Source organism: Scylla paramamosain, chromosome 21, assembly GCF_035594125.1.
Source record: "Scylla paramamosain isolate STU-SP2022 chromosome 21, ASM3559412v1, whole genome shotgun sequence".
NCBI lineage: Eukaryota > Metazoa > Arthropoda > Malacostraca > Decapoda > Portunidae > Scylla > Scylla paramamosain.
Window position 1 is genome coordinate 8,005,767 of NC_087171.1, and position 24,034 is coordinate 8,029,800.

A 24,034-nucleotide genomic window follows, 5' to 3' on the forward strand; every position below is an offset into this window, starting at 1 on the left:
CTCTCTCTCTCTCTCTCTCTCTCTCTCTCTCTCTCTCTCTCTCTCTGCCCCCTTCAATATGGAATTCTGTCTAATCCGGATCGCCGCCAACGAAATCCGCACCGCGTTCTGTTAATCGAGACCACCACCACCACCACCACCACCACCTTCCTCTCATACTTCATTTCTTCCACTTCTCCCACGGATACGAGAGTCCTTCCATACCCCACACTACCCCTTCAGCGTCTCCTTCAGTTAGAAATAAAGGGGGAAGAGAAAGCAAGACGTTAGATTGCATGTAGTCGTATCTCAGGAGTTGATTTGAGCGGGTGTTTTTAATGATGAGTTTTCGTGCCTGTCAGTTAGTAGCGGAAGGTGGGGGTGGGGAGAAGCCTTCTTTATTACTGTCCTATCCCTTTATCCTTTCTTACGTGTCAAAGGGTCTGGTCAATGGCTCAGAAAGGAGAGAAAAAAACAAAACTTTATCCTGTTCCCAAAAAAGTCAAAGAAAATAAGAAATGGTTGGACACTATATTTCTGAAGGCTGGGTGAGACTTCAGACAGCCATGCAAGGACCAGATCTGTTGCTCTTTGCCCGGCATATGTATTACTATGTAAGTATTATCAGTCCCGCTATCCGTGCGTGAGCTCTGCGTCAGTCCTGCATCAGTTTACTCAATTCCCTTCATCGAGACCCTGCGAGGACATACCTGGACATGGAGTAATTTCCGAGGTCAGGTATTCGTGTCACCTTGGCCTTCATGTGTATTAACTTTGTTCTGTTCTGTTCTGTTCTGTTCTGTTCTGTTCTTCCGTGCGCAGTTTATTGGTAGTGTGTAGTGCAGCAGATACCGTCGGTACAGAATAATTTCATGGAATTTCTTCTTAAATGGTCGTATGTGTATTTATGTAACTATTCTGCTTTCAAAATACTCTATTAGAAGTTCTTCACAATGGAATTTTTGCGGTTCAGTATTTTTCTTCAACCACGAAAGAATTCCCTTTTACCGCGTTTTATTCCCATATTAGCGTAACGAGATAGACCCTTGACTCTACAATTTATCTCTTTAACAGCTAATGATATATTTTACTCAACTAACCCTAGTAAGAATAAAACAGCAAGCACTAAAACATTTTCACTACTTCACTTTTTCTTCTCTCTAAGTGATGTCCTTGAAGATGCATTAGTCGTATAGTGGTGAAAATTTCCTAGCCAAAAGAAAAAAAAATTCTTTTCACTGCCACTTGGTACACCTTTACCCGATTACCAAAGACTCTGAGACATCTTTACTTGTTCTCCAGCCACACCCAATCTTTGAAATGGGAAGAAATTGCAAAATCTATTCTTTTCATCGGTAAGCTTCCTGTAGACTAAAGACTTCACACATTGCTTCTGGTGCTACTAATTGAAAGGATTTACTATCATGTTAGTGTAAGTCTCCAGATAAAAAGGTGGCGGCTTTATAGTGTTAGTCTTATTGTAGCAAGACTCTCCAGATCAGACGAACCACATTGAATACTAGCAGTGTTGTGGTGAGAGTAAGCTCCATGATATGAGGCAGCAAGGAGGAGGACAGTGCGTCACCAGTTTAATATGTGAAACTCAAGAACTTTTCGTGACATTACAGTTCATGAAAGTTTTGGTTATGATTGACAGTGTATGTCTGTCTGTCAGTCTGTCTGCCTGCCTGCCTGTCTGGCTATAAGCTGGCCTATTTACCTCTCTCTATCTGTCTGCCTGCCTGTTTGTCTATCTGCTTGTCTGCCTGCTTGTTTGTTTGTTTCTCTGTGTCTATCTGTCTGTATATCTAACTGTCTGCATTTGCCGGATTGCCTTTGTCTCTCTCTCTCTCTCTCTCTCTCTCTCTCTCTCTCTCTCTCTCTCTCTCTCTCTCTCTCTCTCTCTCTCTCTCTCTCTCTCTCTCTCTCTCTAAATGTATTGGCATGTTGGTATTTCATTTTTACACTCCATTCCCTTCTAATCGTTTCTATTCTTACCCTTCCAGCCTCCCCCTCTCTTCCTCATGTCCCCTCTTCCTTCTTTTATTTCTCCCCCTACCTCTCTCTCTCTCTCTCTCTCTCTCTCTCTCTCTCTCTCTCCTCTCTCTCTCTCTCTCTCTCTCTCTCTCTCTCTCTCTCTCTCTCTCTCTCACCTTTTACCTCTTTTTCTGTTTTCTCCCTACTCTTTCTTCTCTTTTTTTTTTCGCGTCCATTAAGTCATGTTTCTCTGTCTTTCTCTCTTTCTGTCTGTCTATCTGTCTGTCTATCTATCTATCTATCTGTGTACCTGGATGTTTGTGTTGTGTTGTGTGTGTGTGTTGTGTGTGTGTGTGTGTGTGTGTGTGTGTGTGTGTGTGTGTGTGTGTGTGTGTGTGTTCGTCTTTCTGCATATACGTTCTTCTTTATTCTTTTTTTTTTCACTCTTTCTTTCTCTTTGCTTGTCAGTCTCTCTTTGTCTCTCTCTGTCTCTGTCTGGATGTCTGTCTGTCTGCCTATGTGTGTGTTGTGTGTCCTTGTTTCTATCTCTGTCTGTCTGTCTGTGTCTATGTATATGACTGTTTTTTTTTGTCTCTGTCTGTCTGCCTGTCTGTCTGCCCGTCTGTCTGCCTTTCTCTCTGCCTCTCTCTCTCTCTCTCTCTCTCTCTCTCTCTCTCTCTCTCTCTCTCTCTCTCTCTCTCTCTCTCTCTCTCTCTCTCTCTCGCAACCATCAGTCACCCTCAGCTCGGCGGGGCTGCAGATTAAATAATAAAATACTTCATAAACAACAGTCCTAACAAACTACAGCTGACACAAACACTGCACGACCCTGTTACTGTCCTCCCTGCCTCCCTGCCTCACCCTTCCTCACCCTTCCCTTCCCTTCGCGTCTCCCTCCCTCCCTACCTCCCTCCACCTGCCGATCCCCATCCACGAAGTTACACGTTGAAAAAAAAAAAAAAGCAGAGTTCCCGTAATCATTTTAGGCTATAGTGATGAACGGGACTAAGCTTCACTCTGCTTGAAAACTCTGGCTTTTGACTCTTTCTCCTCCGCTTCATTCTGTTAGGTTCTCTCCTTTCGTTTTCGCTTCTGTGCGTCTTGGTTCACGTACACTGGATGATGATGATGATGTTTATTTCATCACATCTTGCAATTAGTAATGTCGTCCGTTTTCCTGTATTTTTTCCTTATTTCTACTTAATTTCCTTCTCCTTTTTCCTCTCTCTCTCTTTGTCATCTACTCTGTGTCATAGCTATAGTAGTTTATTACGTAATGTTTCATGTGTGGTAATATTTCCTGCTCTTCGTAACTTTTTATCCTAATTCGTTTCATTGTACTCTTCTCTCTCTTTATTTCATTTTCTTTCCCATAGTTAAGATACTTTAGTTTACTACGACGTGTTTCATAAGTGGTGATGTGTCTCATATTCTTCGTGATTTCTTTGTGAAAGTTTGTGTTGCTTTGTTATTTGTCTTACTTCTCTTCTTCTTTCTTCTCCTCTTTAAAGTCTTTTCTACTTATTTTTTTCCCATATTTTTCGCATCCGTCTATTTATTTTACTTTTTTGCTTCTCATCGTCTTGTTTTCACACCCTTTCTTCTTAGTTTAGCTTTTGTTTTCTATTCTTCATCATCCTCTTCTTTTTTTCACAATTGTTTGGAATGAATTTCCTTTTTAAACCTCTCTTTCTTCTTTTTTCCTCACATGGTCACTGTTATTGCCCTTCTCATCCTTGTCCTTTTTTTTTCCCCTCTAAAGTCAGATCAATGAATTCCAGCCGGTCCATGAAAAAAAAAAAAAAAAATAAATAAATAAAAAAATAAAAAATAAATAAATAACTAAAAGTATATATTTTAAAAGACTTGTTTGCTCTTCCCATGTGCTTATGTTCGTTTTCCTTCCTTCTCTTTCTCTTCATCCTCGTTTCATTTTGTTTTAGTTTTAGTCTGACAGTAACAGTCATAACAGTAATTATGAATACTACTAAATATATATTATTCTTTAGATAACATCAGAGACATCGATTGCACACGTCATACACTTAACCTTTTTCTATCATAAACAGACCTTACTTAACCTGACCTTCCCTAATGTTACCTAATGAAACTTAACTCCCTCATCGCTATATGCAATAATTGACACCACCATAATCACTGCACAGAAACTTTACAAACGCCTGAAAAAAAAAGGAAAGTAAAAGAGGATTAAAAGAGTAGACTTTCCCATTTCTAGTTCGCATATAATGTTTAGAAAGTGAGCGTAGGAAAAAATTGTCTCACTGTGGTCTGTACTGAAGAAATGAGGAGTGACTCAGCAGTTGAGGAAGTTGAGGTCACAGAAGATGAGAGCCTAGACACCTGAGAAAGTAAACAGGCCAGGTAATTTGATTATTCTTGTGTATTTATTTATTTATTTACTCATTTACTTTTTAGAGAGGAGCTTTATCTGCGGTCTTTTTTTTTTTTTTCTATTTCTTTTTCTGCCTTTTGGTGAATTTAACGGGGCTCTTTAGCACGTAAAAAAATGAATGAAATAAATGTTAGGCACTGTTATTTTTCTATTTCATACTTATCAACATTACAGAAATACAACACATAAATGAAATCACTGACGCCCAATTAACGCTCACCTGTCTTAATAAAGCTTTGTGTATTATCACGTTTGCACACCTGTCATCAATCCTGCAGGTGAGACAGCGCTACGAATTACCATGTCTCTGTCTGCGTGCCTGCGTCAAAAAAAAAAAAAAGATTAATAAAAAAAAGCAGGTCAGTATTGTACAAGTAGTGAAAAAAAAATATGGGAAATAAAGAAAAATTGTTTAGTTGACGGGTTTAGCTGAATGTTTAAAAGGGAGACAATATTAATAAATGTTTAGTGTGTGTGTGTATGTGTGTGTGTGTGTGTGTGTGTGTGTGTGGTGACGCCTTGCTCATTGGTTGAAAAGAGCCGGGAAGCAATGGCGAGAGAATACTGTTATTTTATTTAGCTTTGACGCTCGTCCATCTCTACATATTATACAAAACGAGACTGACCTGCGAGCAGTGAGTGGACGGCCAGGAGATTGATGGTGGCGCCCGCCGTGATGTGTGTGTGTGTGTGTGTGTGTGTGTGTGTGTGACGAGAGAGAGAGAGAGAGAGAGAGAGAGAGAGAGAGAGAGAGAGAGAGAGAGAGAGAGAGAGAGAGAGAGAGCTGAAGAAGCGTAAATGTTTCCTAGTGACGTACGTGTTAAGATAAAAAAAAAACATGAAACGTATACTTGTACTTATAAAGGACACGGAATTGCCAGTACATATTGTTGTAACTATTAGAAATGTACATCAAAATTCATCACAAAAAAAAAAAGAAAAGGAAAAGCAACTTCTTTTCCTCTTTCATATAATTTCCATCTATTTTACCCTCTTCCTCGAATTATCTCGCTGTTTTTTGCTATCATTCTTTTATCTTCGGTCTTGATATGCAGTTCATAACTAGGAATATCCAAACATTCAAGGACCTTCATTGACAACAGAAAATACCCGTTCGGAACACTGCGCGGTCGAGTTACTTGATGGAATTTATTACTTTCCTCCCAGAAGTAAGAAATGAACCGCAAAGTGATCGGTGGAGGATTGGATGGCTGGTTTGTAATGTTCCAAAGACAGAAGAGGAGGACGAGGATGATGTTCTAGCAAAATGTGAGATGTGAAGTTTCAAGTTGAGATTTTGGAGGAGAGTCTAAGTATGTTCATTGTACCTAGAGGACGGGGACACTGAAGATAGCTGGGTCAAGTGCAAAAAAAAGAGGGAGAAATAGAATTTAAAGTCATATCCGCGCTCTGCTTTCCCCTCTCTGCCCCAGTACATTCTGTGGTACCTTCTCTCACTGAAAACAACCACAATCAAATAGATAAGAATGAGTATACACATTCATGCTTCCGCTGCTTTAGTCACCACTAGACCAAGACGTCACGGCATTACTTTCAGGATGTGGTTTTCTGATTTTCTCTGCCCTCCCTGCTTACATATACACACACACGCACACAGTCATGGGAAGAGTCTTGCCACCACCACAGCTGCTGCTGCTGCTGCTGCTGCTGCTGTTGCTGGTATCACTGAGTCCTGGAGGCGCACAAAGTCCCAATCTGGCCCTGGACTGCAATGCTGTTCTCATAGTAGTGAAGAAACTACAAAAGCAAATCATAAGTAGCAAGCAGTTTACATGGAGTGAAGCATTTTCAAATTCTTCTCTGTTTGTGAAGCCTGAGAGTGACTTTGAGGGCGTCCGTCTTAATGTGCAGTCAAATGACAGCACTAACCATCACCAAACTGTCTTGTTCCCTGCCGAGGAGTGTTTGCCGCGCAATGGCAAGTGGCTGCAATTTGATACAGGGATACGGAAAAGAAGGAAGAGGCATGTATTGTACGCTAGTTGTGGTAAAAGCCGTAAGGGATACACTATCAGCGTCCTGCAAGGCGTTCATACCCTCAGTGTGGAGGCTCACGGCTCTTCCAGGTGGATAAAAGGATTCCTACCCAAGGGCTGTGACGTCATTCTTCCTAGTACATCCGAGAACGAACAACTGGCCACCAGCAAGAAGTCTTCATCCTCTGCCACCACCACCACGACCACCTTTTCCTCAGGGACACAGGAAAGAATGATAATCATAGCGTCAACAGCAGGAGTGGTGGTTTTCGTGGTAATGGTGGTGGTAATAGTCTGTCGGAAATGGAATTCCATGGTATCACGTGAGTATTTGTGTGTGTGTGTGTGTGTGTGTGTGTGTGTGTGTGTGTGTGTGTGTGTGTGTGTGTGTGTGTGTGTGTGTGTGTGTGTGTGTGTGTGTGTGTGTGTGTGTGTGTGTGTGTGTTTATTTACCTAGTTATAATTTGTAAGGGCAGAGCTGCACCGGTGTGGTCCCGTCTCCATTTCTTCATTCATCCAGTCTTTCTCTCAGTTGATGTTTACACTTTGCCGATACCGCCCTCTCTTTTACTTTATTCCTGTATTTTTATTCTGTATTTATTCTGTATTTTGATGGGAAACCGATTTGTCTTATTTTCCTTATTATCTTATTTATTAGTTTATTTCTTTATTTGTCCTCATGTGCATGCAAATTCTCTTCCATCCTGTAACGACCGTCTCCCGCTATTTATTTCTTCAATCATATTTCACAAATTGTAAATTGCTATCAGGTCTCCCTTCTCTCCTTTGCTCCAGTGTTGCTAAGTGTGTTTCTCTCAGCTTTTTTTTTTTTTTTTTCATTTAAAGAGAGTTCTTGCCTCTCTGGGCCCTATCTTAGTTGTCATTCTTCGCAACCTTGACAATTTTTTCACGTGTTCCTTTACACGGGGCCACACAGCTGCTGCTCATTCCAGGTATTCCATTTTTGGTCTAATCAATACAGTAATGACCTTTTATCATATTTTTCATGCATGCAATATAATACTACTCCAAGAATTAGCATCTTGTGTGTGTGTGTGTGTGTGTGTGTGTGTGTGTGTGTGTGTGTGTGTGTGTGTGTGTGTGTGTGTGTGTGTGTGTAGTACACATGATGAGGGCTTGTCTCGTGCTGTCTCCATAATCCACTTTCATTCACAACAAACTTGTGGATGTTCTTTGCATTCACCACCACAGCCTTCTTTACATGCAATTTTTTTTTTTTTTTACAGTAATTTTTGTTCGGTTCTTATTTTTCATTGTATTCAGTCAGCGTAACTGTTTGCAGGAATTAAGGCGAGGTTTCAGTCTCAGCCTACCGTCCCCCGCTGCCACCTGCAGTTCACCACAGGCCAGGGACTCACCGTAGACCAAGACAATGAAGGTTTCTATTACGATATCATGCCTAACGGCACAGCACGCCGAGTGATGGTGTCGCAGCCTGCACAATCCCAGCCTGAAGTCCCCAACCACCACTTGCAGTTCACTACCGGCCAGGGATACACCCCAGATCAAGACGAGGAAGCCGTCTATTACGAAATTCTGCCTAACCTCACAGAACGTCGAGTGATAATGTCACGGCCCGCACATGACTCGGAGGAACCCTTGTACAGTGATATAATGCCCGAACTTGACGTGCAACCTCGCTCACCTTTTTACGAAAATGTGCTTTTGCACGGTGGTGCTGCCATCCCTCACGGTCGCCTGGAGGCTCAAGGAGTCAGTGTGTCACACATCCACGGCACGGTGCTGTAGACAACCTGCACTGCAGGCTGGAAAATATAGCCAGAAGACTGTAAGAAAACCAATAACTGTGTTTTGTGAAGGAGCAGCATTTAGGGAGACCAGTTCTTCAAGTATTTGTCAATGTTGTCTTGTGATTTGCTTAGCTAGGTTTATTTTACCAGAACTGATCTTTGTTCGATGGTTTGTCCAAGAGTGGCCTTGGTTGACTGGTGCAGCCCAGTGACCAGTGCGCACTCCCTGTTGGGGCGGTGGACCAGTGTGCACTCCTTGCTGGGGCGCCGGATCAGTGTGCACTCCTTGCTGGGGCGCCGGACCAGTGTACACTCCCTGCTGGGGCGCCGGAGCAGCGTGCACTCCCTGCTGTGGCGCCGCACAGAGGTGTGATGAAAACCAAAGTTCCAAGATAGCACGCTCAAAAATCAGGAAATTACTTGCATAGCATTAAGGCACTATTTTCAGAATTATTGTTGACTTTGCGATGTCAGTGTAATAAATACCGAAGCTTCTTACTTCATTCACCTTTCCTTGAACGCGATGAGATAGTAGTTGTACTGGCGATGGTGGTGGTGGTGGTGGTGGTGGTGGTAGGTGTGACACGGGATGAGTTATGATAAGCAGATAGATTGACTGTAGGCTGTTTGGAAAGAATGTGTGTGTGTGTGTGTGTGTGTGTGTGTGTGTGTGTGTGTGTGTGTGTGTGTGTGTGTGTTTGTGTGTGTGTGCACGTGCACAGAGAAGCGAGGAGAGAGTTGAGAAGGAAAGTATACGGCTAAGAAGAGGGTGAGAGGAGGCAAGGGGGACAGGAGGGAAGGGAGAGGCGCCACAGTCATCAAGGTGAGTGTAGGGAAGGGACACTCATTACGAGGCAGGGGAGGCATGCACCTGCGGCCGCCCAGCCCAGGACCTGAATGAGAGAGAGAGAGAGAGAGAGAGAGAGAGAGAGAGAGAGAGAGAGAGAGAGAGAGAGAGAGAGAGAGAGAGAGAGAGAACATCTGTGTTCATAGGAACTTGTGAGAGAGAGAGGAAGGATTTCTTTCTCCACTTTATTATATATAATTACATATAATCATGAGGAACAAGGGAGAGTAAAAACAACACCAAGAAAGAAAAAAAAGAGAAAAAAAACAGGAAGCCGGAGAGCAGAAAGAGAGAAAGAATCGACAAGAAAAATAATAGAGAGAGAAAGTGGGAGCGGGAGGAGAGAGAAAAACAGAAGGGCAGCTGACATGGAAGGAGTGAAAGGTTGAGAGAGAGAGAGAGAGAGAGAGAGAGAGAGAGAGAGAGAGAGAGAGAGAGAGAGAGAGAGAGAGAGAGAGGGCGGGGGGGTTGGGGGGAGAGTGGAAAGGAAGAGTCTCCGAGGGGTGGCAGATATCATCAATAATTACACCAGTCGAGATACATCACCCGCAAGAAGGCTCACGCGGGAACGACCCTCCTCCTCAGATCTGGCCACATAAAACTTATTGGTTTCTGATAATGTAATGGCTCTCAAAAGTGGTGTGAGTAGCGCGGGGGAGTTTGAGTCTCGAACCCTTAAGGAGATATCAATACGCCGCCTCCCGAAATGTGTGGAGCTCGCATCGAAATTCCTGGCGGGCTGAGGGGCACAATGAGAGGCAGCTGAGGAGAGTGTCGAGGTGACGGAGGCCGCGGGGGGAGTATCGGGGATCAGCGAGGGTCAATATTGCCGACGTTCACGGTATGGACGCGGGAGGAGGCGCATCTGGAGGTCCCTCTCTCTCTCTCTCTCTCTCTCTTTCCTGGTGCTTTCTGTCGTCCAGGGAAAGACTGACCCCTCAGGGACGTCCTCAAAACGAAAGGTAATGGAAGGGTTGCGGATAGATAGAGCGCGATTTGCAGAAAAGGAAAGATAGGCGCTCAGAAGACGGTTTGTCCCTTCAGGAGTGCTCAGAAACGTTAGGTAATGGATGGCTGAAAGATAAAGGATAGAGATTTTGACATTTGTGGAAAACGAAAGACAGATAGACAGAAGGTCCTTTATGTAGGAACGGTGACTAGAGTCTGCTCACTCTTCGCTAGCATAATCGTTATCTTACAGCTTTCGAGGATGTCAACCTCTCTTTATCAGAGAATCTCTTTGTTTTGCTGAGGAAAGACAGGCAGGCAGAAAGACGCTAGTTTTACGTAAGAATGTGGGTCTAGATTTTTTTTTAAGTATTTTCTGGCAGTATACAAGTAAGGTCCTTATTATCGTTATTTTTTCCAGCAATCCGAAACCACCTTTATCTGAGAACTTAGCATCGTCAACATTTATGATGACACTACATGACAAACAAAGGCCTATTCTAACATTCTGTACTCACCACTGTCCACTGCTTCTCATCTATTACAATTACAGTCCACAGTTACTTTCCCATAACCTTGGCGATGTAGAATTAGCATTCACCAGAACCTCCTTACCATGCATCACTGTTTAGGATCCTCTGCCCACTGCGGGGAGAAGAAACATCACTCGGGTATCTGGCTTTTGGTATAATGAGGTGTTGAATGGCCACAAGGCTGCAGGCTGAGTAGCCCTTTTTCCTAGAACTGTAATCTAATTTTCCTTAGCATTCGTTCATTCTGCTGTCAGTTGGTGAATGTAGTTATGGTTTCAAGATATCCTCCAATTTTGGATTATCCTTTTAAACCTTTTTCAACGGACTGGCATATCGGTGGGCATCTTTTTTTCTCGTTCTTTTTGTTGCGCTAGGCCAGAGCCGCTCTTACATAAAAGAATATGGTTGTAGTAATAAGAACCAGCTTTCGGTGTGGCGTGATGGCTGGTCGGCTATAGCGTGTGTCTGGTTTTGCTGAGACCTGAGCTCGAGTTCTGGACAATGATACTATTTTCTTTTTTTTTTTTATTCTCTGCATATTACTAACAGTGCAATATATTTATTTTGATGGTACAAAATAAGAAACAAAAAGCCGCTTTTTTTGCCACTAACAGAAAAGTCAATAATAGAACGTGATATAGCAATGTAAAATAACGAATGAAAAATCACCTGAGTGTTAGCAGGAAGTAAGAAGATGATAGTAATATGTAGTAATAGTAGTAATAAAAAAAAAAAAAAATGAAGAAGGTTTTACGATAACCATTAATTCCTGCAGCTTAGCGTACTCTGAGTGCACGCGCTCGTCACACGCTGAGCTCATCCAGTACCTGTCATGCCGCTGACACTCATTTTTCCAACTGTGCACTTCAGGTAATGCAAAAACGAACTGGACTGGAAACTGGAATCTCTTCAGGAACCTAATTCAGGTCTCCGGGAGGGGGCGCTGACGTAGCAGATATCGACGTCACACCTTATCACCCGCTGGGAAGGGAGGGTACAAGGGAGGATACAAAGGAGGGTACATAGTGGTCCAACCTGCGTTTCCCATTCCGCCCCGTCCCGCCCTTCCCCGCCGCCGCCGTCCTGCTCCTGCGCATCGGACCCCCTCAGTAATCCTTCCATTATCGGCTCTGTCGCCTCCCACATATTTTTGGCGATCTGTTAGGCGCTGGTTTCGTCACGTCGCTTGCCTGTCACCTGGCGCGCGAGCTTCCGTGTGGTGACAGGAGGCGCTAGGCATGATTGACCAGCAGGGTTGTTTCCAGCAAGAGTTATCGGAGTTATTTATAGCAACACGTACTAGTCATGGTAGTAATAGTAGTAGTAGCAATAGTCAGGTAACATACCGCACTTACTTCCTTTGTTTACTTTAGTGATTGATTGCTTGCCTGGTGATTGATAAATATCAGAGGCAAGGGTGTCGGTGCTCATAAAGGGCGCCTCTCCTCATGGACTGAACGCCATAACGGTCATAGTTGTTTTGAAAAGACTGAATGTTATTACTGTTGATTACCTCTTCCGGCAGTCTGTTCCACTGATCGATGGTACAAGATAAGAACGTTTCTTGTGCAGGTACGATGTCAAGATTTAGTAAGCTCCTGTCAAGTGGGGAGCGTTTTCCCTCAGGCTGAAGTCCTCTTATCTGCTGACAGTCTTCGTAACTTGATATCTGATGGATTCTAAAGAGATCAGAGGACTCAAGATTGAAGGAAAAGGCAAAACGTTGAGAGCAGGCGTGGCATGTTACTAAACCTTTGACCTCGACGCTACTTTAGTTGTGGTATGCACGACAAGCAGCAGTTTTAATGACATCAGATACTTTTGATATATATATATATATATATATATATATATATATATATATATATATATATATATATATATATATATATATATATATATATATATATATATATATATATATATATAATTGTAAAAGAAGGAAGACACAAAACAAGACGAGCTGCCCTAGAGCACCCCGGGAAAGCAGCACCTGAAGGACAATATCCTGAGACATTTCACCGCATTATCCATATTACAATTAACAGAAACCAGTGGAAATTATTGGGAATTTTCAAAGATCCCCTCATAACTTTAGTAATACTTTAACAAGAATTCTCCATATTCTGTCGAAAAAGAAGACTATGAAAACTCGACTTATCCCCTGTGGCCTTTGAATTAGTCGTAATGAAAGTCAAAAAACATTTCAAATACCAAGGCCGCTTACCAATAAAGTACTGATGAAAAAGTGTAGCTCAGGGACAAGGGAGGCGAGCGGAGGGAACACGCGGCCAGGGAGGGGAGGTGTTGTTTACCATGCGAGGGTGACGTCATGTCTGAGCCAACACCAAGCTAATTACCTGCGGCTGAGGGACGTGAGAGGCCAGGTGTGCGGGGAAGGAGAGAGAGAGAGAGAGAGAGAGAGAGAGAGAGAGAGAGAGAGAGAGAGAGAGAGAGAGAGAGAGAGAGAGAGAGAGAGAGAGAGAGAGAGAGAGAGAGGGGAATCTGAACTAGATGTGCAAGAGAATGAAGAGGATGATGAATTATATTTCGGGGCCAAATATGTCGCAGGGTAATTAACCAGGGAGAGAGAATGCGCTGCAAAGAGCGGCGGCCGATCAGTCCTCGAACATTGCGATGCTGAAACTGAAAGTGAAGCCGAAACTGAACATGAGTAACCAATCGTGTGATGCTGAAAGGATGATGTTGCACAGTCATTCCCGGGAGAGAGAGAGAGAGAGAGAGAGAGAGAGAGAGAGAGAGAGAGAGAGAGAGAGAGAGAGAGAGAGAGAGAGAGAGAGGAAAAAAAAATAGTGATTACAAGAGATGGAGCAAGTTTTCTCTTCCACGTACGTAAGTTGTGACACACACACACACACACACACACACACACACACACACACACACACACAAACACTCGCACACACGCACACAGGAATAATTACTGTCCCTGCGAGGCTCTGAAAGCAGAATAAAGACAGCAGCGATAAGCCTGTCGCAGCTGTGAGCGAGCAGAGAGAGAGAGAGAGAGAGAGAGAGAGAGAGAGAGAGAGAGAGAGAGAGAGAGAGAGAGAGAGAGAGAGAGAGAGAGAGAGCTACAGTGGAAAGTAGATTGAAGGGAAGAGAAACAAAGGGAAGGAGAGGAAGTAGGGGAAAAAAAAAAGAAGAGAGGAAGAGAAGGGTCAGAGCTGTAGCTTTCGAATAAAACCACAGCAGTCAGCGCCCAGTGGATAAACTCCGTCCCCCTCATCATTGTGTGTGTGTGTGTGTGTGTGTGTGTGTGTTGTTATTGTTTTGTTATTCGCATCTTAGTTTGGTCCATGGGTATTAAAGTTTGCATATTGTTTTAGATGTTAAATAGTATCGTTTGGGTGCTTTTAGGTATGTGTTTGTGTTTTTAATTATTACAAATTCGTGGTTAGTAAAATAGCCATCCATCTGTCCGTGTGTGTGTGTGTGTGTGTGTGTGTGTGTGTGTGTGTGTGTGTGTGTGTGTGTGTGTGTGTGTGTGTTCTTGCTTGCTACTTGTCATCTTCAGTTTATCATTCTCTCTCTCTCTCTCTCTCTCTCTCTCTCTCTCTCTCTCTCTCTCTCTCTCTCTCTCTCTCTCTCTCTCTCTCTCTCAACATTATCATCTTTCTCATATCACTCTATAATGTCCAGAATTCCAACTAGATTTACACACACGTGCTTACAGTGAATGAATCATACATCTTCTTTACTTGAATACTGAAACACTGAAACTGACAGCAACATTGTAACATTATACAAAGTCTACAGGTGCGTCTACGTAAAGTATCGGTCTTCCCGTGTTCATCTTAGTTTGGGAAGGTAGCTATTAATTTTTCACTACCATGTCTTCTCACTCTTAATAAGTTGGTCTGGTGGGAAATACTTTGTGTAATTTTAAAGTGTCACACTGAACATTAAAGTATTTGAAGTCCTTGTCTCTACATTTCCGAATTTTTTGTTGAGTGAAATATGATAAAGCTCCTTCAAAGGAGGTAAGAACTGTCATGCATTCATTAATCAGCAGTGAGATGATTAAGTTTGGTGACTTTACAACAGGAAGAACCCTGGATAAACACATAAAGAAAAGATGAAAGTTCAACCTTCCGGGTATCGATTTTAGCGGAGCAGGAATTGTAGATAACTATTAAGCCTTTGCGAGAAAAAAAAATTCCATATATCCAGTTTCAGCATTTTCTTTAACATAACATACTTGCTTCACAGATGGCAGTATTACGGTACTGTTACTTTTCTCTTCGCCAAGATCATCTACATATGGCAGTATTTTTTTGCGTCGCCTGTTATCATCGTCGTTCATTCCATTATTGTGCGTAACACTCTAAACGCCGCGATTCCTGCCAAAGGTTTCCACATTGATCGCAGCGCAAGTTAAGTTCATGTCGTTAATAAAGAAATAATGAAGCGATTATTCTCTGCAGTTTATGAAGGATATATCAGTTATGCTCACTATTTCACCAGCGTGCAGACTTTTGTTTCTCCTCCTCCTCCTCCTCCCTGGCGCCCCGTCCCCGGCTGACGCGTCCTGCCCCGCCTGGTCTGCAATTAGAGCGCAAATAAATCAGAGACTCTCTCGCAGCAGTCCTGCCTCGTTGCAATATTCGTGCTGGTTTGCAATATCGCATCTGTTTCACTTTCGATAAGGAATGCAAACGAGACAATAAAACGATTGGATAAGGTCGTTTTCGGCGGACGGTGTTCCCGACGACCACCGCGCTGCCGGACAGACCCCGACACCCGCGGCGACACCCCGACGACGACTGCTGCACTACTGAACTGAAGCCTAGCAGTGGTGAAGGTCCCTTGGGGTACAGGAGGCTTTGTGGGGGGCGCTTCGAGATGTTTACGAGCTGCTGCCGCCACTGTGGTGGTTTGGGTGAAGAAAGGGATCTATGGCAGCTGTGAGATTGGGTTTTCCACTTATCTCATTCCTGTAGAAGTTTATACTGCCAGTGTCCTTATGGTATGGAAAGTAAATTAAGGAAATGAAATTATTCTATGCTTTTTTTGAAGGCTAATGACGAAGAACAGAGGAAGTTAAGACCAGAACACCCGAAAGTCAAAAGTCAAACAAGAACAAGAAAGGTACCACCAAAAGGAACAAGAAAAAAGGAGGAGGAGGAGGAGGAGGAGGAGGAGGAGGAGGAGGAGGAGGAGGAGGAGGAGGAGGAGAAAGGAAAGACGAATAAAAGACAAAAGCAGCAAAAACAACAACAACAACAACAACAACACCAGCGACAGCAACAATAGCAAAACCACCAACAATAGTAATAATAATAATAACAACAGCAACGAGAATACAGATTGTAGGACTAGACAATACACATCAATAATACATGTACCACCTACATTACAAATATAAGACTCTTAACTATCACCTTCACCTGAGCCTAAGTAGGAAGGGAGGGTGGGAGGGAGAGAAAGGTCGGTTCAGACACACACACACACATATATATATATATATATATATATATATATATATATATATATATATATATATATATATATATATATATATATATATATATATATATATATATATATATATATATATATATATATATATATATATATATATATATATATATATATATATATATGCAAGGCGTCGCCCCAAGACAACTTCTCAACAGTCACTCGTAGCACTGGTTTTTACCCCTTCCTCTGTAGAGATGAAATTATGCATTCATCAGTCGAGTCCCAGAGTTGCATCAAGTTGGCCAGCGCTCTGGGAATCACCACTCGCTGCTGCCGCTGACTTAAGATGCCAAGAGTCGCCCTGGCCCAACTTTGACATCGGAGGAGGGAAAAATATTTTTTTTCTTAGATAGATGTATAACTAAATAAGTCTGGCCAGTCCGTGTAGGATTGCCCTTCTGGTATATTGATAGATTAATAGACATCACTATTAAACCAAAGTGTATTGGTGCTGCTATTGACACTACTACTACTGCTACTACTACTACTACTACTACTGCTAGTAATAATAATGATGATTTTAATAATAATAATAATAATAATAATAATAATTAATAATAATAATAATAATAATTTTTTTTTTTCTTTGCGCCAAAGGTGATCTGCAAAGGGTACATACCTCGCTAGCAGAAATCTAATCACCTTTTGCACGCAGTTCCACTTTTTGTGTTTACCTTCAAACAGAACTCCGATCTGCTGCCATCCTCCTTACAAACCATGATTAGCGATAGATTTTAGGCAGACCAGAGCACTTGAGATGGAGGGAAGGCGCTCAACAGTGGAAATGACCGGTGTAGATTACTTGACTATTGAAACTCCATTCGATCGCGAATTTTGACATCTTTGACATTTTTAACGACTTAATAAATAACATCCTGTGCGAACAAATTTATAAACATACTCAGGACCAGATCGGATGAGGAAAAACTTCCACTCTTACAGACTCGTGGAGAAACTTGAATGATCGGAAGATATGAGTCTTAGATGGTACGATTAAGCCGAATGTTCAGACCATTTCTCCGGAAACTCGTGAGAAATGAAAAGTTATGCTATTCTAAGCAGAAAGTACTCTATGGGTATATGTGTTTAATGCTTTAGTTTAATAGTGAGAGAGGCTTAAGAGTGACAGGAAGCGCCTTGTTTGTCCTTCCGTCGCGGCGAGCGTCGGCTGAATGGCCCTCTCTGTTGTTGTCAGGTATTCATTTTTGTGTTTCAAAGCTTGTACGTCATCCTCCTGCTGTGCTACGTTGGCAATTTTGCTTTTCTGGCCATATATTTACTTCCAGATTAGCTGTACTCGACAAAAATTAAATTAAAATAAGAGTTTGAGTTAACAGGAGAATGACGAGCAAGTTTTGAAGGACAAAAATTAATGCCTGACAACAGCAGGGAGGGCCACTCAATTGACGCTCTCCGCGACGAAAGGAGAAACAAGGTGCTTCCTGTCACTTTTCAAGCCTCTCTCACTATTAGACCAAAGTATTAAACATATGTACTCATAAAATATTTTCTACTTAGAATAGCATAACCTTCCATTCCCCAGAGATTTCGGAAAAAAAAAATCGAAAATATTCATATGGCTGATTGTCAAAAGGAAGGCTCCAGTTCCTCGCTAAGGAAATGATTAACTTAAATACGGACGAACAAATAGAGACTGACAGACAGATAGACAGATAGGAAAGTAGACAAACAGATAGAACGGCAAGCAGGCAGAGACCAGAACACACAAGTACTTAGACAGAGAGACAGACAAAGGAGAAGAAATTAACAGAAATAAAAACTAAGAAAATGCAAGTTAGTTGACAGAGGAGTATTGAGACAGAGGAGATTTATTGGAATAAAACAAACGATTCTTTCCACATATCTTTTACTGCTTACATTGTCGCCCACATTTGTCTATCCGTTGATGGGTAATATTAATGTGATTGATTCCTCGGGTTACTGACCGGGGCATTTTCGAGTAGTTAAGGTTTAGTTAGAAGCTTGAGTGGCTTTACAATAAAGAATTTTTTGTTTATTCATTTCGTGTCGAGCATTTTTTTTTTTTTTTTGTGTGTGTGTGTGTGTGTGTGCATTTTAGTCTGCTTAATTTATTTTATTTGTCATTTCGTTTTTGTGAATCTATATTTGTTCTGCTGTTATTTGTTTTGTTGACTGATGGTGTTCTTTTCTTTCTTTATTGTTTGTTCTTCTTTTCTTTCTTTATTGTCTTTTCTTCTTTTCTGTGAGTTATTTTAATATTTGTTTTTCACTGTTACTTGTTGTTTTTGTATAATTTATTTATTTCTTTCTTCAAGTTTTTGTTATTTGATCTTTTGATTCTTTTCATCATTATTTTGTCTTCGTCTAAGGTAATTTTTTCTTCCCTGCTACTTTTAGTGAAAGGTTACATAATATAATTTGTGAATTGCTAACATTATAGTCCATTATTACACAATCTTGGCTTCTTTAGTAATATGTATTTACCGCTCATTAAATTCATCCTCATGTTTTGCTGGTGCATCACTCGGTCAAGGTAAGATATAACGGAAGAAAATTTAGATTTTTACAAAATAGGAAGGAACTGGTTCTCAAATGGGGTTATAGATGAGTAGAATACTCAGTAATCAGGTTGTTAGCACCGAGTCATTAGGAACCTTTAAGAGAAGATTAGATAAATGATAAATGATAATGATTAGTGGAAATAGGTAGCAAGGTTCATGCATGGACTGCCGCGTGTAACGCCTGATGTCTTCTTGTAGCTTATTTTCTTATGTTCTTATACACCTTGTTGTTGCATCACTCATTCAGAATAAGATAGAAAATACTTTATTGTCTTACCTTATCTCTGTTGCTGCATCAGTCATTCAAAAAGATATACTTTATTACCTTGTCTGTTTAATCCTATTTTGTTCTTGCATCAGCCCTTGAAATCAGAGCCGCGTATCACGATTATTGTTAAAGAAATTGCTGAGCTGGAAATCTCGTCACCCTTGGCTTTGGCTCTTGCCGGTCAATGAAAGCGGTGACATTATCGAACATTCAATTTGCTGTGCGTGATATTTGTGCGGGCCGAGGCAAAGTATCTAACTTGCCTCATAGATCGACATTTTTTGAGGAATTAAGGTCACGTGTTTGTGGAAGGTTTGAAAAGTTTAAAGTTGCTGAAAATGAAAAAAAGTTATTACGTGTTATTTATTTATTTGTTTATTTATTTATTTTTTTGTTCATCTATTTGTTTATTTGCCTCCTTGTTTTATAGTCAAATGTAATCATGAATATAAACTCACTTTTTTTTAACTTGTTTATATTTATTTCATCTATGTGTTTATTTAATCTTTCTACCTCTTTCTGCTCTTCATCTTCCTATGACTTCAACTACTCAGTGCACTGCTGACTTGTGTTGTGACCCGGGGCCCCGGTCATTTTCCCCACCGGACATTTTTTCTCCCTGACATTCAGTACTCTGACAGATTCCCTCCCGGACCATTTTCTTCTGTGGACATTTCCCCCCCTGACCGAAACTATTGCTGTATTTAATAGTTCTATGTCGTAATGCAAAACGCTATTTGAAACTATGGCTGCATTTGAAATCACTATTGCGTCTTGTAGTCACGGCAAGGGACAATGTGCTCAGAGAGTGATGGCCAGGGCACAGTTAGTTGGCGATAGTTTTCAATACAGTCCACATACGGCATGGAAGTAATCAAAACAAGTAGGACTGAAGACAAGATTTGCTACTTGAAAAAAGAGACCAAGGAGAACTATCCTTCCCCCCCCCCCCATCTTCCTCTTCTCCTATCATCTTCCTCTTGCTTCGTCTCCTTCTCCTCCTCCTCCTCCTCTGCCTTTGACGACGTCACCAAAGACGCAAAAAAGATCTCATCTACGTGGGAACAAACGATGTACACATAACAAGATAAGATCCCCTTCCTGGAAAGTACCCGTGAGGTAATCAAGAAATATAAGTTAAAGTGAAGAGATATAATTTCTATTATCCTTCCTAAAATTAACACTCAAAATATTTTACGTCAAGGTGTACAGCACAAATTCTCGAGTCATAATTATTTGGAGAGAGGAAGGGGTACAGTTTATAAATCTGTGACAACTTCTACGACTAGAGAATTCTTTTCAGAAATTATGGATTATATTTTGATTCAGTATGGTCAGCAAGATTAGGACGTCTCTTTCACGACGCGGTGAATCTCTACAAATAAAAAATAAAAAATAAAAAAAACGCGAGCCAACGACAGGAACTACTAACGACAGCGTAGTAGTAGGTAACAAGGAAAGTGTCCGATCTGTTAGCAAGAATCTTAAGTTTTGTTATTTAATGAGCCCAGTTTAAGAAATAAATTCCAAGATTTAGAAGAAATCATGTGTATGAAGGAACACGATGTCAACGGCATGACAGAATTCTGGATTAAGACGTCGAGCAGAGATTTTCTAGTTGAATTTGCACTTCCAAGAAACACTTTGTTCAGCAGTGAAGAGTTACAGAGGAGGCGGCTGAGTGCTCCTCTTGGTCAAGTCAAGTCTCCACCCTATCAAAAAATTTGCAGCTAGAATAGCTGACGTAAATGTCTCCTTCATTGAACTCAACTTAAAATCGCACAGATTCTTAATTGACATTGTTTATCGACCTCCAGGACAAACACAAGTAATACATAATGAACTTTATGAGCAAATATCCGATATTTGCTCCAGAAATGAGACAATTATTGTTGGATACTTTAACTTGCCTGGTCACAGATGCTGCGTTCCTTTAAGCTAGCATTCAGGTTACGATTTGTAGTTATTTTGATTTCCAAAAAGCCTTTTGATAAATTTCCTTATAAACGTCTCCTACACAAAGTAAAAGCTCACGGCAAAACAGGTGACCTCGCCGCGTGTATAGATGGTTGGTCGACAGGCCCTAAACAACGAATAGTTATTAACGGTAAATCTTCAAATTAGATCAATGTAACTAGTGACGTTCCTCAAGGATCAATCTTAGGACCAGTCCTTTTCATAATATATATGAACAACGTATACGAAGGGATCAGTAAATTGTCAAAATTCGCAGACTATGCTAAACTTGCAAGCAAGGGCGACTCACCAACCCAATGTCAAATTTTGCAAAATTACATAGACACTCATTAATTGGCCCGAAAAAAACTCTTGAACTTCAGTTTTGATAAATGCCACGTATTACATATCGGAAATGGCAATCCGCAGGAAAGTTATAAAAAGAGTAATGTCCCCATCAAAAGTGTGGATGCTGAAAAAGATCTAGGAGTTTTAGTGTCGAGAGATCTAAAGCCGTTAAAATTGCCAATAAATTAGTGGGAAGATCTTTCACTTTCAAATCCGAGAAAATACTTTTAGCAGTGTATAACTCACTCGTACGTCCCATCTAGAATACAGCATTCAGTTTTCGTCACGTTTATTACAAAAAAAAATATTGAGAAATTAAAATAAATTCAAAGTAGATTTTAAAAAAAAATATATACCACGGTTACGCAACAAACCATACGAGGAACACCTTGAAGAAAAAAATCTATTCCCCACATCCAAGCGTAGGCTAAGAGGCGAGATCATATTGCTTTCCAAAAATTTCAAGTGATTCACATATACATGACCAGAACATTTCCTAATAATAAACCAATCAAATGTTACAAGAAACAATGACTTCAAAATATGATAATAGGCAAATACTTAGAAACTAATCCGCGGTTGTCACTGTTCATGTCTGAATAATGAACATGTTCACTTTCTCCTTTAGGGGACTCTGATTTTGTTCATTAATTATTCATTTATTGATTTTCTTAGTCTTACTCTCCTTACATAACATAGACAGCCCAGAATTAATGGTCCACTACTGTCATTCTCGATCTATAAACGGGTGTGAAAAGCCAAGAGCCCTGTCAGTTAGTGATCATCATCCGGACTTGCCGTACCAGGGGGCACTGAGGAGGTAAGTGAGTTAACAGTTACTACTAATACTTTCGATCGGTGATGGGCTGTATTTTTTGGTGGCCCTGACCTATTATTGATCAACTACGAGATTATAAGTACCTGGGATCAATGTTGCAGGGAGAACCCGTGTATGGTATTCCTTAAGGGAAAGTACACACACTTAGCGGAGTAACTGGATTAACGCTTCCTAGAAAGCGCCAGGTAAAAGCTGCCGCATCCTCCCTCGCCAACCACACAGGTGCCTTCACCTACGATATACACACCACATTATACTACTATCATTGCATTTACACCCTCCACCACAAACAAAAGTAGACGTTACCCGTTAACTCTCATGTGGTTTTTCTATATAACATGGTACCATTTCCCATAGTGACCAGCTTGGAGTGAAGGGCATGGTGGATGGTGAGGAACCTTCTTCTATACTATCCTGTCTCTCCCACTAATAGTTAGCGTAGAATAGTTACCCAGACAGCCTTGTAAAGATCTCAAGGTCGTGTTGTTGTTGGGACTTCGTTTGGTATTCTTTGTATTTCTTTGTATATTTCAGGAGAGGAGTACTGAATCCATTTATAGAACTAAATTAGCTTTCGTTTTTTGTATTCGCTATTCTAATTAACTTTTTTCATTAATATTTTTCGGGAGCTGCAAAATAGCGAACTTTTCTCGGTTTTTTGTGCCCTTGGCCGACTTGCATACACAAGGGAAAGAAAAGAGTGGCCGAGCAGCCTGTTGGTGTAGGAGAAAAATTATCTAGCTTTCACTCAAACAGATAAAAAAAGAGAACGTAGGTATTCGTTATGGCAAAGTTATAGTTATCTGTTGTGCCGAAAATATAACATCATAAACTTGGCAAACACGACACGGAACGGAGAGAGCAATAAAAGACTCCCTTCCTCCTTCCCTGACTCCCCTTTCCCCCCCTTTCCCTCTCCTCTCCATCCCTTCCATAATTCCCTCCTACCTCCTTAATTTTCTCCCTTCCTCCCTTCCTCCCTCCTTTTCTAATATCCCTCCTCCCTCTCTCTTTCATTTCCTAACGCCCTCCCACTCTCCCTTCTTTCCTCTCTCCCTCCCTCCCTCTTTTCCTAATTCCATCCCCTCTTTTACTCCATTTATCCTCTCCTAATTTCCCCTTCACTATCTTTACCTTACTTCCTTCCCTTCTTCATCCACTCCTTTTTCTTCCTCTTTCCTCTCTTAATTCCATTCATCCATCCGGTCATCCAGCCTTTCCTCCTTTCATTTTTTTCCTCTTTTTTTCTCTGTCCCTCTTCTCTCCCTCCGTCCCTCTCTTCTTTCTCTTCCACCCCTCCGTCCCTCCTTCCTTCCCTCCCTCCCTCCCTCCTTCCCTGCACAAGCTCCCTTTCTGAATTAAAACGCCAGATGTCCTCAGATGAAAATGCCGCTGCACATAAATCATTGCAACGTAACATGTGATTCTGCATCTTAATCCCTCGCGTCAAGACTGCAATTTATGGCGCTCCGTTTTACTGTAGGTCAGAAGTAATGTTCATCCTCTCGTCTGCAAATGATACGATTTATTATTTTTTACCTCATTTGAGTATCCGTAGACAATTTATTGGGATTAGAATGAAAAAAAAAAATAGGCACTAGAAGATACCAACTACTCCGTTGTTCATTTATTTTTGCTGTCAGTTGCGTCTTTGACGAAATGCCGCTGTGTCTAAACTTGCAACACATTTGATTCAACTGGAGGAGACTTCACAAATGTCATGTCATGTTCACGGTGAGGTGTTGGCACTCCCCATACTGTCATCCCTTCCTGCGAGGTAGCAATGATAAGGACATGGCATGGCATAATCACAATGTTTCGTTAGTTACGGACGGTTAGTAATTGTAAGTAGATGTATCAATATATAGTGTTGGTTGATAAAACGAAGTCAGCTGTGGTTTCTAAATGTGTTTTAGATGTTATATAATTTGTTGTAGAGAAGAGAGGAGAAATGGAGGAACAGCAGGAGGAGGAGGAGGAAAAGGAGGAAAAGGAGGAAGAGGAGGAAAAGAAGGAAGAGGAAGAGGAGGAGGAGGAGGAGGAGGAAGAGAGAAGGAGGAGAAGAAGGAAGAGGAGGAGGAGGAGGAGGAGGAGAGGGAGTAAGAGGAGG

General features: G+C 41.4%; 2 protein-coding genes across 9 annotated transcripts in view; one reads left to right on the forward strand and one right to left on the reverse strand.

Moving 5' to 3' along the window:
• LOC135110946 (lachesin-like) overlaps window positions 1-24,034 on the reverse strand; it is a 155,719-nt gene that overhangs the window by 108,237 nt on the left and 23,448 nt on the right. The gene's annotated exons all lie outside the window — the stretch shown is intronic.
• LOC135110945 (uncharacterized) lies at window positions 5,844-8,631 on the forward strand. Its single transcript, XM_064023657.1, has 2 exons — window positions 5,844-6,689; window positions 7,670-8,631. Exons 1-2 carry the CDS (start codon window positions 5,990-5,992, stop codon window positions 8,134-8,136), a joined length of 1,167 nt encoding a protein of 388 aa, XP_063879727.1. The 5' UTR covers window positions 5,844-5,989; the 3' UTR covers window positions 8,137-8,631.

Coding starts and splice junctions, on each gene's coding strand:
- LOC135110945 (XM_064023657.1), top strand. CDS start 5,990: ATGGGAAGAGTCTTGCCACCACCACAGCTGCTGCTGCTGCTGCTGCTG. Junction 6,690..7,669: donor ATGGAATTCCATGGTATCAC/GTGAGTATTTGT, acceptor AACTGTTTGCAG/GAATTAAGGCGAGGTTTCAG.